At 37.2% G+C, this 15,756-nt stretch overlaps 1 protein-coding gene across 1 annotated transcript; it reads right to left on the bottom strand.

The window, feature by feature from the left end:
• Positions 1 to 11,384: 11,384 nt before the first annotated feature.
• Positions 11,385 to 14,821, bottom strand: LOC122836573 (copper transport protein ATOX1-like). The gene is made up of 4 exons (XM_044126192.1): positions 14,664 to 14,821; positions 13,884 to 13,959; positions 12,385 to 12,535; positions 11,385 to 12,190 (listed from the first exon to the last, which is right to left on the bottom strand). The coding sequence occupies exons 1-3, from the start codon at positions 14,667 to 14,669 to the stop codon at positions 12,411 to 12,413; spliced, it is 207 nt and encodes a 68-aa protein (XP_043982127.1). The 5' UTR covers positions 14,670 to 14,821; the 3' UTR covers positions 11,385 to 12,190; positions 12,385 to 12,410.
• Positions 14,822 to 15,756: the final 935 nt, after the last annotated feature.

Below are 15,756 nucleotides of genomic sequence, written 5' to 3' on the forward strand. Positions count from 1 at the left end.
CAGCCCTCGGCTCACCAGTTCAGGCTCTGACAGCGCCCGCTGCCGCAGGAGCTGTCACGAACCTTCCGCCCGATCGCCACCACACATCGTTAAGGCGCTACAACTCACAAAAATCTGGGCAGATCGGTCCATTTACGGTGAATAGCTGATGGATTAACCTAGGGGCGCTGGAGTCAAATTACATTTCAAAACTTTTGAGCTCTTTAAAGGTTACCACAGTCTTACATTTCAAGTTTGGTTCCAATCGGCTCATCCGTGATTTAAAGACAATCTTTATGAATATGAGGTCTGATATAGATCATTTAGCCACGCCAACACTGTTCAACCAGCATTGACAGATGTCATCACCTTATCATTTTAAGTGAGTTTGCACTGGATTAAATCCATATAGTGGTCTGATAAGTATTTATCAGACCGGCGTTAGAGGTCACTTGCAGCCACGCCCACCTGCTCCATCAAAGCCGGTCGGGCTGGAATCCACAATACACCAACATGTGTTCTGTCTCTGTTTCATGTTGATTAGTTCAAAGGTGTAAGATAGCGACCGTTCCCAGTAAAACATGACACTTCCTGTTCTCAGGGGGCGTGGCCTGAGTGATGTCATCATTTGACCACAGGGTCTTTTGGGTCAACCCATGATGATCAATCACTGAAAGTTTGGTTCCTCTGAGAGTTTTAGTGTAGGAGTTATAAGAGTTTTATGTTTCATGGCGAATAGTCAAAGTTTGACACATAGCCACGCCCACATACTTTGAAGTACGACAATTCCTTTGATAACTTTTCACCTTTCATGCCTCAAGTGTGTGCTGAGCGATTTTGAAGTCTGTATCTGAAAAACTGTAGGAGGAGTTCGATCAAATCTGATGGCTGTAAACATCAAAAATGGGGTCAATTTTGGAAATTCATTCCAAAATGGCCGACTTCCTGTTGGGTTGAGACCATGGCTCCAAGAGACTTTTTTGTACATCAGGACAATATACAGATGTGTAAGAAGTTTCGTAATTATAGGTTATAGCATGGCTTCGGGCTGATCATTTAAAATTTTCTAGGGGGCGCCATAGAGAAATTCGGCCACGCCCACCAAATTTTATCATGGATTCCTGTCTTGGGGTGGATAAAGATCCATCCTAGTGAGTTTGGAGAAGTTTGGCCCAAAATTGTGGAATTCAGAGCCAAACGTATGACAGCGGCGTTAGAGGTCACTTCGCCACGCCGCCACGCCCACCTGCTCCATCAAAGCCGGTCGGGGCTGGAATCTTCAATACAGCAACATGTTTCCTGTCTGTTAACACAGTTTCATGTTGATTAGGTCAAAGGTGTAATATAGGGACCGTTCCCAGTAAAATATGACACTTCCTGTTCTCAGGGGGCGTGGCCTTAGTGATGTCATCATTTGACCCCAGGGTATTTTAGGTCAACCCATGATGCTCAATCACTGAAAGTTTGGTTCCTCTGAGAGTTTTAGTGTAGGAGTTATAACTGTTTAGAGTTTCGTGGCGAGTTGGTGAACTTTGACCCCTGCTAGCCCCCCTTCAGCATACTCAAAAAGTCACCGTTTTGATAACTTTTAATCGGCCATGCCTTATGATCAGACTGACCGAGTTTGAAGCCGATCAATCGAAATCCCTAGGAGGAGTTCGATCAAATACGAAGGCTGTAAACGGCAAAAATCGGGTCAAAATGTGACCTTCGATCCAAAATGGCCGACTTCCTGTGATACTTGCACTATGACAATAATTGTAAATTCTGAGCGTCTTGGGGAGCTCTACAACTGTACCAAATTTCAAGTCTCTACGACAAAGTAAGTGAATAGAAAAGGGTCTTTTGAAAATTTCTAGGTGGCGCTGTTGAGCCATTTTTTTGGCGATTTTTGCAACGACCTTAAAATACGAAATTTTTAAATAGGCTTTACGCGTCCGCCAAGTTTGGTGAGTTTTTGAATATGATAAAGCCTCCAAAAAGGCCTCCAAAGAGGGTGGAAGAAAAAGAATAATAAACAATACAGATACAATAGGCCTTCGCAGCGCTTTGCTGCTCGGGCCTAATAATAAGAAACAGTACAGATACAATAGGCCTTCGCAGCGCTTTGCTGCTCGGGCCTAAAAATTTGGTTCCATAAAATCAATCATTTAAAAATCCATTTCTTAAAGTGATTTACAAGAATATCTTGTGAACAGTGAATGTTGCTTCTTCCTTTAATTTAATAATCTCCACATCTTTCAATTGATCGTCAACAGTGTTCACTCTTACTGCACATAACAGTGAGACAAATGTCATCATGTCTCTGCTTTCCAGCTCTCCTGTCAGCCCAAAAATAAAATCAGCTGTTCCTCAACACACCACTGCGCATTTTTTACTGTTATGCTTCTTTGGTGTTTCTTTGTTCAGTTGACCAGGTTTTCTTGACAGCTGTTGACCAGACCACAGAGAATGTCACAAATCGTGCATAAAAACCCACAGTTGGTGCAGTGGAACCTATTTTTCTGTGGTAACACATAACACTGGTTCTAAAACACATCCGGGAACCAACCTGCATTGGTGCAAAAGTCCCATCAATGTACTTATGGTTTGGACCAGCTCAGCTAAATGACCACCTTAGCATGTGATCACTTTCTACAGAAGCTCAGTAATGAACCCTTCATTTAATTCAGATGTGTTGAACAAAACTTCAGCTTTGTTTACCTCTAATCAGCTCTTTACAAACACATTAGCCATCCAGAAAAGCTTTAGGAATGCACGCAGATTGTGATGTTCCATTGCATTTCAGAACAATGCATGAAAAGTTATGCTCTTGAAAGTGCTGTCCCACTCTAATATCTCTTCTGTTCTTTTTTGCCGGAAGGACAAATAAACCTTGTAGACTTGTTGCTGACAAAGTCTGGATCCTTTTCCTCGTTGTCCTACTTCTTCACAGAAAGACCTGGATTACTGATCCAAAATCCATGTTTCCAAGAAGCCTTCCCAGCCTAAAAAAGTGTCTGAAATCTTTGTAAACATTTTCATGCACAGTAAAGTTTAGGTTTGCATTTGGGACTATGAGCCAGTAACGAGGACACATTCGGTTCTGGGTAAAAATTCCCAGTCAAAAACCCAGTGCTTCTGTTTTATTCCATCTGGGCATCATAATTATTAAAACAACTTTTTAATTTAACATTACAAATCTTAATGTTTCTGTTTCAAAGCCCCTGAAGGCTTACATTTACGGGAATTATATGACTCAGTGAAGTTTTTTAGCCCTTTGGGGAGTTATTATTAAACTTACTGCCTATGGAACAATTAGTTCTCCACATCTAAGTTAAGTTAGTGTAAGTTATTTTATTAAATGAATGTTCAAACACCTGTCTGAAAAGGACAGCCACACATTTCCCCTGACTCTCTCTGAGCTTAGGGGGTTTATTTGTTGTTTTTATTTCCTCTGCTGCTCCTGTCTGTTCCCACAGACCAGACCAGACCAGACCAGTGCAGATGTGAAGAACAGCTGCGGCATCAGGAAGTAGGACGAAGAGATGAAGTGAGGGAGGGGGTGAAAGCTGCAATGCAACGTGGCATTTTTCCATTCTGCCTAAAAATCCAGCTGCTGATGGAGAGGAGGTGTTGTTAGAACATGACTCTCTCTTCTCTCCTCCCATCTGTTCTGATTGCCTTTTATTCTCCCTTCTCTCCTCTCACACCCTGTTCTCTTTGCCTTCTCCTCACTTTTTCTTGTAAACGTGGCAGCTACGCCTGACTGCTTAACAAGATAAAAAAAATGCTGCAATCACACTTTATTTTTGCCTGCTGCTGTTTGATTGTCTAAGTGCAGCTCAGCAGTTTGAAGCCTGTAAAGATCCTAAACTCAATAAGATTAGAGCTCCAATGTGGCCACAAGACAAAAGACAGCAAAGACAACTATATTGAGCACAATTAGGCGGTCCAAGCAACTCCTTTGCCACGTCAGTGAGTTTAAAGTGAAAATGAATTAGAGAAAAATGAAGACCAGATGAAGCTGGAAGATCATACTGAGAACATCTGCTGAAAATGTCTGATGTTTTTTTCTTTATTTTTTTGTCTTTGCCATCCAGATCCAGATGCTGACTGGCTGATTGATTTCAGTTTCTGAGAAGGAGAAAGTCTGGAGGATGGTGGCACAATGCCACATTTTCTCAAAATCATGTAGTTTATTTAATTAAGCTTGACTTTTCTATAAACTAAAAAAAAAAAAAAAAAATTAATTAAATTGATTTATGTGTCCAAACAGTGTGTGATGCTAAGACGGAGCCTATTTTCAATAAAAAAAAAAAAAAGAGATGGGTTTCACAGCATGGTTTTGCTCTTTGGTTGACACATCAACTACTGTTTGCAGCTGCCCTTGCTTTTTATTCTGAAATTCATTCTTTAAACCATCAAACTTTCTTTTTGCCTCTACACTGTTTCTTATAGCATTGTGTGTAAACTTTGAGGCTCTTGTAATCTATGAAGACTAGAAGACTAAAATCTGGTATTTTTCTGTAGTTTGCACAGCAGCTTCATATTTAGACACTGTGCAAATTTCTGTTTGCATTCTTAAGATAGAAGCTTATTTGTTACCTGTTTGAAATCTAACAATCCGGTGGTCCGAAACATTGAGAAAATGTATTCAGTGTCAGATGTTCTTGCATATATGCATTATTTTGCTGCTACAATCCAGAACATAAACATTTTGTGGTTTAGATGATGTGAAGCATGCTGACCAGTTCTTCTAACCACACCCTGTGATCTAACTGATCCTCTGAGGATGATTCTGGAAACCTGACTGTAGCCGTCCCTTACAAATCCTGGAAACCTGTGGTGGACTCCTCAGCGGCGAGCTCTTGTGGAGTCCTCTGTGTTTGTGTAATTACAGCCTGAAACCTTCCATCAGGTGGAAGTGTGGCGGCTCTGACAGACTGTTTTCAGGATCGTCTAAATCCCAGACCTCCTTTGAAAGCAAAACATGTTGCTACATTTCATCTTCACAGTGTCTCTACTTAATTTAGGTGTAAAATATAGAACTTTATACGTATAGAAATTTTTACAAACTTCTTACTCGATGGTAAATATATCTACTTGGAAAGCAAGCTTGAAATAATAAAAAATGTTTTCTAAAACTGCTTCATTTTTGAGGTTTCCATGTTAAATTCATTTTTAGTTTGTTTTCATGCAACTGATCGGAGGCACAGAGAAGCAAACATGTCATTTACACCTCAAGGAAGGTTCCTATGAGCAAAAATACTCAGAACATTAACATATGGCTTTATTTCTGTGTGTTTGTTTAGCAAGAGTAGCAGGAAGAGAAATAGAAGAAGCAGGCTCAGAGTGACTAAAGGCAAAACATCTATTAAGCAGAAAAGGGCTGTTTAGTAGCAAGTCATTCCAGGAGCCAGTGGGTCTGAAGAGAGTTTAAAAATAGCTTTGAAGTCCTTTGTTGTGTTTAGATTCTTATTTTGTTCTAAAATTTTAACATTTATGCTGAGGAGAACAAAATTATAAGCATATGGCCAGAATCCTCCTACATTTTTAAAGTAAAAGTAAATTTTCTCCTTCTTGTTTGATTATAAATGTTTTTAGTCTGTTTTATTTTTGGATTCATGCAATGATTTGGTTACCACCAGGTTGTGAACTACTGAAATTTCACCTCAGACATGAAAACATACAGCATCTTACATATCAGCATTATTTGTTACACAAAGATGAGACTAAAGCAGCAGGAGGGAAAGAAACAGAAAGGTGCAGTTGATTAAAGGCACTTTAGTATCTGAATATGAGCAGTATGACAACATCAAAGAACTGCCTGAAAACATCATGAAAGCAAGCAACCAACATGCATTTGCATTTCATATTCTTTCTTCTTTTAGGTCAGATGAACCTCAGTGTTTCACTCAGGAAATCCATTTTCCACCTGTAGCCCAGGAATCTGCAACTGCAATCCACTGGCACTTTCTATCCTTTTAAGTCTTGCTAGAATACATTGATTGTGTATTTTTCCATTTTAATTATTAGTTTCCTCCTGTTGGATGAGTAAACAGACCCGAAGTGAGTGAGATGTTAGTCTCACTCACTTCGACACATAACTCTGTCACAGGTTATGTGAAACCACTGCGTTTCCTCAGTGATGTTGTTTCTATTTTTAAAAAAAAAAGATATTTCTTCTTTACTGTAACCCAAGTGAGATGAACAAATTTTAAGGATTTGTTTATTGTTTATGATCAACATTGTTGTAGGACCCAAATGAAGAACACAGAAGAATAAATATAAAGATTTAATGAAAGAATATGGCAAAACAAACTCACAATGATCAAAGAATGAACTCAAGCTACCCAAACCACTCAGCAACCTGCGATCCCAACAGTTCCTTGCAATTAAGATTCTTCAAACATATTTCTTTAGATTCTCACATGTTGATAATTGATGAAAATGTACAAAAATTGCAAGAAAAATTCCATTTCACTGTAGGTCCATGTCCAACACACAACATCTAAGCCAGGCACTAAGCTGCAGTCAAACAGTTCTTACAAAGAACAGAATAAAACAAGGATTCTGTCTCTTTAGAGGTGAATTCATCAAACTGAACATTTTTTATCATCAAACTGTACCTGAACTTTCCACGTTCACCTTGTTTACAGTGATTTGCACAAAGATAAGCATCCTTTCAAGAAAAGAAAATCATGTTTGTGTTTGAAACATTGTGGGTGGTCCATCGCCTTAACCATTGGTTCCCAAAGTCGGTCCTCGAGGGCCGGCGTCCTGAATGTTTTAGTTCTCTCCATGGCTGTAGTAACAAACTTTCCAGCATGTCAATGTTCTTCTTAGGCCCTCCAATGAAACATCATTTGACCCGGGTACTCTAAACCAGGGAGAAAACTAAAACTAGTAGGATGCCGGCCCTCAAGGACAGACTTTGGGCACCACTGGCCTAAACATTTTATGAAAACCCAATAGCAGGCTGAAGGACAGAAATTAGGTCAGAAACAAGCATTTTAAGCAGAGAAAAAAATCTGTTAGGTAATAAAAAAAATTACAACTAGAGGCCAATGATTGTATAGATTGCACAAAAAAAAGAGAGACAGATGAGGAGAGAAGGACTTGGTGTCCAAAAAAAAACGCCAAAACAAAATCAGAAGCAAAACAGAATAAATGAAACAAAGAACAGCTGCAAAAACAAGAAGACCCCTTAAACTCTTAAAATAGAAGAACTTTAAATGTTATCTTCACAAATTGTCTTTTTTCTTTCCTCTTACATATTGATTTTGTTTATGTGTTTATTATACATTTTGCTGATAATGGTCTAGGAAATTATTTTGATAGACAAAATTCTAGTAATGTAGCTGTTATAATCGGTGTCCTCTTCTCTGCTCTCATGGATGATTCCAGATTAGGAAAAGGTTTTCATCTTTGGAATGCAAATAAACGGAATCTCTGCATCTGAAGCAAGTCAAAACAAGACAGCTGCATGAAACAGTAAAAAAGGAAGATAAGAAAAAATACATTCTTTTGGTGGCATTGTGATGTTTTAGGATTCCCTCAACATTGTGTAAATTCTCATCAGCAAAACTTTAGATACAATTAAAACCAGATGTTCATATATCCTTCAGCATTCAGTCACATTCTACAGAAACACTTTTAATAACCTAATTATCTGATTCAGGTGTGTCAGACATCTAAAGTTTTGCAGTTGACTGGCATCACGGACTGAAGTTTGAAACATGTGACTGCAATGACACAATGCACATTAAAGTGTGACAATACTCAATTTTTAACAGTTTATGGTGGAAAGAAAAATGACAAGTCTACCAAACACAAAATAACTTCAAACCATAACGTTTTGACAAAATATTTTCAAAAATTTCACCTTTTGAACTAAAGAGAAGGTGGTAGCTCCATGAATAAGAAGTAAATCTTAACCACAAAGAATTTCTTTCATCAAGCACAGGATGATTAATTCCACCAAACAGTGAGGCAATCTACAGGTGAGACTCCCACCAAGACGTAAAGCCGCAGAGTCGACTGAGTGTTTGCTCTTGTCCATCAGGCTGCGCGTTTCGCTGACTGGCTGTAACCTTCTGGTGATGGGTGAGTTGGTTTTGGCACACAGGGCAGGGTGTGACAGCTATAACTGCACCCTGAGCCACCATTTCTCAACCTCTGAGATACATATGCAGTCACATGTCATGATATAATCTTATACCACCGGTCAACTGAGGATTGTGTGCTAAATACAAAAATACCAGCATTAGAAAAGGTACAGTGCCTTGCAAAAGTGTGATTACCCCTTAATCATATTAGGACTTGTTGTGAAGGGACAACAACACAACCTATGAGCAAAGCTGCCATGGTGTAGACCCGAGGGGTTCCAGTAGCTGCATTTCAATAACCATAAACTTACACAGTGAAATTATGAAAATGAATTTGCTTAGTGGAAACACGACAAACTCACATTTTCCGATTAAAAGCTTTTGCATGTCAAAATATATGTATTTCTTAAAACTGAAATGGAAACATTTATTTTTGCATGACTCAAGTCATGTGACCAACAGCCAGATGTTACTACTGGCAAAAAAGCTGAAGACAAGAGGAAGTAGTAGGAGGATGATGTTTTTTTGTTTTTTGTAAACATGCAGCTGGCTCTAGCAGACTCTCACAGCATCACACAGTTTATAAAATGGTTGTGTGTCATTTGAATGTGTTGAATCCATAGCTCTTTGGTAAAATCACTGAAAAAAGTAGAGATTGTAAACAATGACGTAATTTTTTGCATTGTCTTAAAATTGTAGTTTGCCTATGGTTTTAGCAATAGGAGCAGATGAAGTGAACCAAGTCGTTCAGTCCGTGTTGGCCACGTTTCCCAATACTCAATTAACTTTAAAAGCCTTCTCAGCACTTCAAAGTGACAAACTGAAGCATTAAATATGTCACTGACAAACATTAGCAACTCTTTAGCGATTTCTCCTCTGCTGATGTTTCAAACTTCAACAGAGTCCACGACATTTTTTGTGCTCAAAACATCAGTTTTTAAACTCTTTGTTTTCGGTTCAAAAATAAAAAACTTGTGTGTGAAGTGAACTGAAGCTTTTCTCTGTTCTGTTTTTGAACCTCTTGCTCAAGATTGAGAGGAATTCACCTTTCAGTGATGTGCAGGAAATTCATGCATTTGAGCTGAAAGTACAGCTTCTCCCTGTGAAATCAGAAGCTTTCATAGGCATTATAATGACACCACACTTGTGTACGTAATAGAGTAAGATGAGGAACCCAGTGACGTGCTGACAAACTTGTTATCTGTGGGGTTTGTGCTGTACACAATGAAGCTCTGTTCTCCTCAGTGGTTGGTTCAGACTGAGGCCAGCCAGGGACTCTTCATCCACTGCAGCCTCTACAAAGGATTCAACATGTTCACCATATTTCCACAAAGGCTAAGGAAGCATCAATTATACTGTAGTATCTGTTTGTAGACGTCAGGCCTCAGTAAAACATTTTGTATTTACTGTAAACAGTAGATGGCCTGTTTAAATTACCCTTCATTTTTCATACAATTTCACAATGGTTGTTGTATGTCATCAGGCTCTTCTTCAGCAAAAAAAAAAAACAAAAAACCTGGAAGTAAAACTGCAAGTAGGATTAATTCAGTCACTTAAAATCACCTGAAAATAATGGTTCAAAAAGCATTTAAAGGGTTATCTTTATGTTTTTCTCCAGTGATGAGACGTCTCAGAATCAAATGGCAAATTCAACTATGGCAGGCCTGGGACCTCGAGGTGCTATAAGAACAGAAGTGCAGCATGGACTTTATTTATTAATTTCAGCATTAATTGTGTGTGAAATACTTACAAGATGTGCTTGGTATGAAGCAGCTTAAAATGTCTAGCACACTAAATATTCAGTGCCTTTCAAAAAACCAACCAACCAAACAAAAATCCCCCAAGATACGTCCTTGAATTTTCACACTTTTCAACATTACAACCATAAACTTAAATGAACTTCATAAAAACCGATGAAAGAGGTCCTGATAAGCAGCATTAATGCTTTCAATAAAAGATAACAGTTAAAATAGTGACAAGAGAAGGAAATCCACCTCTGCCAGATGTACACATTAAAAACACACACAAAAAACATATATTTAATTGCTTTTTAAGGTTACACCCTCTACCCCGTTCTTTTCCTTGGCTCTGTGTGTAGACAGCGTGATCATCTATTTAAATAGCAGAACCATGCAGTACTGCACTTTATTTGGACTTTTATTCTTCTGCTGAATCCTATATCAGTGTCAATATTGTCTTTTATGATAAGGCCTGGATCTGGACTTGATTGCCCCATTAATCCTGTCTATGGACGTCATGGTTAGATCTTCTGTATTATCATTTCATGTTGAGTGGCTCTCACTGAAAAAGGTGCTGTTCAAATTCTTCTGTGTGAGACATAATAATCAATATTTGTAGTGGGATCTAAACCATTCTATGGCTTTTTTAAATTATTATTTAGGATACTGTATCTTCCACATATAAACGTCCATTTTAATGTGATATATACAAACATTAGCTTAGAGGTGTTACATAATGCAGCTTATCTTGGAAGAATCAAGTTGATAACATGCTTTACAGGATTTTGCGTTTTATGAATTTGGTAAACCGCTGGATTGATTTATATAGAACACTGGTTTAAAAAAAATATATGCTTTCCCTCTGCAACCAATCTCTGTCCACTTCAGAAAAACTCAAACATCTTAAGTGGGAGGCGTTCTTTCTTTAAAACATTTCTCACACTTGAAGCGTATTTGTCCCGCAGTGCCTCCTGGTGGTTGAAATGTAGATTCAAACTGACACCTTAGCTTAGTGAACGTCTCCTAAAGGTTGGGTTAGGAGAGGTTTATTGAGCTCAGCTCATGTAAAAATGTGACCAACACCAGCAGCCAATAAATGCAAATTGAGATGAATAACTAATTCACTGCCTTCTGATAGTTTAGTCACACTGAACCTTTATCTCTAACACCTGCATTTATCTGTTTCCTCTTTTTTGTTCTCATATTGCAACCAATAGTGACCAACATGAACCTCATCATATCTCAAGTCTTTACCATGTACTACAGTAGGACTAAAAATATTTTTAACATTAGATAAAAAGGAAATCTTCATTCATTACCATAAAATAGAAAAAAAATATCTAGTTTGTAGCTTTATGGTCTTATTGCTCATTTCACAGCATTTTAATAAGAAACCTGCCACCTAAGTATGGTTCAGTGCAAACAATAAAAAAAATATAAAATTAAAACAAGTCTAACTGCATGTAAATGGCAACATGTCTGTCCTGAAAAAACCTGAGAAAACCGCTTTGACTCCAAGAGTAGTGGTAGATCTAATAGATATAGATTTATAGATCTAATAAAATATGGGGACAGGTTTGACACAGAATTGATTTTATTTCCATTGTGCGTGAATAAGGCATTCTGAGAATCAAATTTACTTTTCTCCCACTTCAGGAAAAGGATGGTGGTAACATAAACACAGATACACAGATGCCAGTCATCGAATCTACATGATTACGATTTATAGGATGTCTGATGATTTGTAGTGTAAAAAAGTGGTAATCCTTAAACGGCAAAAACATGCTTATCTTCCCACCCCGAATTATAACTTTCGAAGCAGTGTCGGATAGCATTTGCCGTCAATAATACTGAGTCTATGTAAAAGCAAAAGGACCAACAGTTCATTTTATTTAAAACGGATACAGGGAATGTTCTTGAACTGCTCTGAAGGAAGACTATAAGGATCGTTTAGGAGGTTTAAGAGAATGTTCACCACAAACAGTAACAGACATTCTTTAAGCTTCAACTGAAAGTCTTCCAAACTACAGGGGGCGTCCCACTCTGGCTCTTACATTAAATCACAATGTGGAAATTATAGCAAATTGGAGAAAGAGCAGGATTTCAAATACTAAATTTTATAGCACCACAAAAACGTCCAATGATCTATCAAGCCAACTTGAAGTTTTTATTTTCTTTTTTCCAAACCTAAATGCATGATAACATCCTCCACCAAGAGCTATTTGTCAACTGTCAGCTTTTAATGAAGGTGCTCAACCTGAGAGAGTTTGCCTCCCAGGTCTTTTCCAAGCACATGGGTTGATGAGGCGTGGCACCTTTGGGGTCTCCTGGTAATTGATTTCAAGTCTAGCTTAATTCTTCAATTTACAGCAGCAGGGTTTCCTAAAACAAAACATAATTCAACATTTCACTTTTAAGTAATGAATACAGTTTAAACAGTTTCAGAAACATTAAATGTATAAAGACTTTTGCAGACTATGTTTTAATTCACAAACGCATCAAGAAAAAGCTAAAGGTCTTAACAGCAATCATTAACATGAACATGGACTTTAACTCTATTGTCAGCACAGTGTCACCTGTTAAACATATGAAGCAGACTCCTTCATTTAGTGCCATTGTACTTGACTTCCTTTCCACATTTCTTCAGTGTCTCCATGAGAACATCCACATCCTTGTCTGACTCGATCCAAACCAGCTTCTTGGGCAGGTCGATCTCAAACTTCACATCTGAGAGCCAAAAACAGGAATAGAAACATTGACTGGAAACAAACAGAAATTCCTCTTTATATCTGCTTCTCTTTCTAATATGAATGAAATATTTTTCAGCTCTCTTTGATCTGACTGTGAAGGAGGATTAGCAGAATAGATTTTCTTTATCTTGTTGAAAAGTCACAGCTTAGAAAGTGGGACTGTAACAAAATTGAAAAAGGGAACTGAAATTTGGCTTTTAAACAATTTAATGGCCAAGTCAAATAAAAGGGAAACAAACAAGCTGTTCAGGATCAGGTGACCGAGCGGCTGAGTCAACACTAGGACCAAAGAAGTCACGAGTGGAAGCAATACAAGCTGCCTGTAAGCATTTCTTGATCTGTCTCCGGCATGCAGCGTCAAGGATGTGCAGCATGCACCGTTTGCATTGACATGAATTACCTTCTCACAAAACTCAAATTAGGACTTGTTTGCACAGAACTGTAAGTTGTCATAAACTAAATCTAATTCAATATCTTGACATACAGTGCTTTTAAAACATACCTTACCATTGTTACGCCTAAATTTCCCCAATGTGGGACAATAAAGAGTTTTACTATTCTAAGAATTATTCACAACAATGGACATTTTACCATTTTATTGCTTTTACAAATCTGTCATGATCAGCAAAATATGGATATTATGACAAAAAATCCTTACCAAAAAACAATTCAGTTTAATGACAAAATGAAAATTTATTTGTACAAAGTAAATAACAAAAAAAGATGTTACATAGGATAAGAGAGCAACAACTTTCAATGAATCTTTAATATTGCTATGAAGGATCTTTGGCACTATCTGGTCTATAGACTTATTCTTAATTGGAGAGTTTTCAAGCATGAATGGCTTGTGATTAATGCTACAATGTTTAAATAAGATTTAAGTTCAGACTTTGACTAGGCCACTCGAAAACTACAATGGCTTTCATCCATTCTGAAGAGTGTTTTGGATCACTGTCATCACAGCATAACCATCGCAATTATATTTTCACACAAAGTCAATCATATCCCTAACACTTTCCTCTCTATTACCTGTTTAGACGTAATGCTTTGCTATTTCTCTGTCTTTTTTGTTTCTTCTTCTATTGTAACCAGTTCTGTGTCTTTTTATAATAGCAATTTTTTATTTTCCTTTTCATCTCCTGTAAAACACAAACTTCCTGCGCAAAATTTTTAACATCGATATTATTTGTAAATGTATGCATTTTGTGCAGTGGATGAGTGCCAAAAAACAATGAGAAGGAAAGAGAGGTGAAGATATGCCAGTGCTTCCAGTGAGACCAGAAATAAAAGTGGAACAGAAGATGACAGAGATGTGTCGATATTACCTCCAAGCTTGTTGAGGATTCTAGTAACGGCTCCAGAGCACCCTTCACAGGTCATCGCCACCTCAAACTCGTGCTTCTGTGACAGACAGAGAATTTATTTAGCTGTAAATTTAGAATTTCATGATGAATAGAAAACTACTGCAATAAAGTCTGAGGAAAAATATCCTAAGATGATTGAAATGTACTAATTTCCAACAAGAGGTTAAGAAAATTTCTTTTGAAGTGCAACTGAATTTCTGGGTTATATTGACTCTTTGATATTGTTTTCATTTGTTGATAAGTACATTTGTGGTTCTTTAAAAAACGGGTTAATGATTAATTGAAAGTCTGACGTGGAAGATGAAGTAAAAAAAAAGTTACTATTGTGGCTAGTATGTGCATTTTATAAGAAAGAAGAGTAAAACTGATCTGATTGGAGGGGGAAAAAACGGACATTCCTGAAGCAAGCATTGCAAAATAGAACAAAGCCTAAAAATACAAATGTTTTCAAGTATACTGGTCCAGACATAAAAATATCTACAGCAAAATGTAAAAATTCATAGACATTACAGGAGCCCTGAATATGATCTGTTGTGATGATGGCAATTCTTAAACATACTTCATGCTAAACGAACTGGCTTATTATTTTTAATGGCTGTTACATAACTCGTGACTAATAAACGGTTCAGCTGACGGACGTATGGAGTCTTAGTTTGTTGAAGGCTAAACTAAAAACATTTGCCACGTACTAAAGCTAGAACACGTCCAGGAACAAGCTGAAATTACTTAAAAGTAACTCACAACCATATTGTCAGTGACGTGTCGCGCTTAGCGAGCTGACCAACTCCGGGTTTTCAATTTTTATCAACTTGGAAATGTCGCCAAAGACTACATAAACCTAAAAAACAGGATACTACCTGCCTAATTCACCACTTTCAAGCTAAGCACGGCAGCATAACAGGATATCCGGTATTGAAAAGGTGTAAAGTAATAAAAGACAATGTATTGTGAAAGATTTTGGTTTGCTTCTAAAAAAATTAAATGTATGTTGGCATATTACGTGTTGGCATATAAAGTTCAAGCAAAACATCCTAAATTAAATAAAACAATGTGACATAAAGCTACACAGTTCCGCTTTGCCACCTTTTCATTTTATTTTGAAAAACTTGACAAAAACCATCTAGCTACGTAATATAAATAAATATTTGTTCAACATTTCTGACCAAAATCGTAAAAGCTTGTATCATGGTATTAAACTAGTATCTCTTTTAGGCACTTTGGGTTAATGGTTCGCCCAAAAATTGTTTTTAAATTCTCTCTGACCATATCATCCTAATCGTGTCTCTCTGTGTCGCTGATCCGAACCGATTTTGTTTTTCAAAATAAAAGCTTTTTTAAATGACATTGCAATAAATTAAAAACTATTTATTATTATTATTATTATTATTATTATTATTATTATTATTATTATTATTATTATTATTATTATTATTATTATTATTATTATTATTATTATTATTATTATTATTATTATTATTATTATTATTCCGCTGTACCCGGTTCTCCCTCTCTTCAGCGGTCGAGAGAGGAACTTCTTGTTGCTTTGCATATTAAAAAGCAGTCTTTTTCTTTAATCGAAATCATATACTTTGCAAAAACCAACCAAACAAAAAAGGAATGCAGTGCAAACTCTGGAACATTTATTTATTTAGCTAGTTGTGCCCAAATCTGCTAATATTATAGGTATATTTTTCGTTTCCCTCACATACATGACTGATAAAAAACAGTCTTTATTTTACTGGAGAGGTTTCCGACTCTATAGCAAAGGAACGTCGAACGTAATTGGTTGCGTCGGCCCGGGGCTCGGGTCATGTGACTTCACCGCTGTTTGCTG

This window comes from Gambusia affinis, linkage group LG09 (genome assembly GCF_019740435.1).
Source record: "Gambusia affinis linkage group LG09, SWU_Gaff_1.0, whole genome shotgun sequence".
In the NCBI taxonomy this organism is placed as follows: domain Eukaryota; kingdom Metazoa; phylum Chordata; class Actinopteri; order Cyprinodontiformes; family Poeciliidae; genus Gambusia; species Gambusia affinis.

What these genes read in the sequence shown, in the direction of transcription:
- LOC122836573 (XM_044126192.1), bottom strand. An exon ending in AATCCTCAACAAGCTTGGAG is followed by an intron (nt 12,536 to 13,883) that starts GTAATATCGACA and finishes TTTGGCTCTCAG; the next exon opens with ATGTGAAGTTTGAGATCGAC.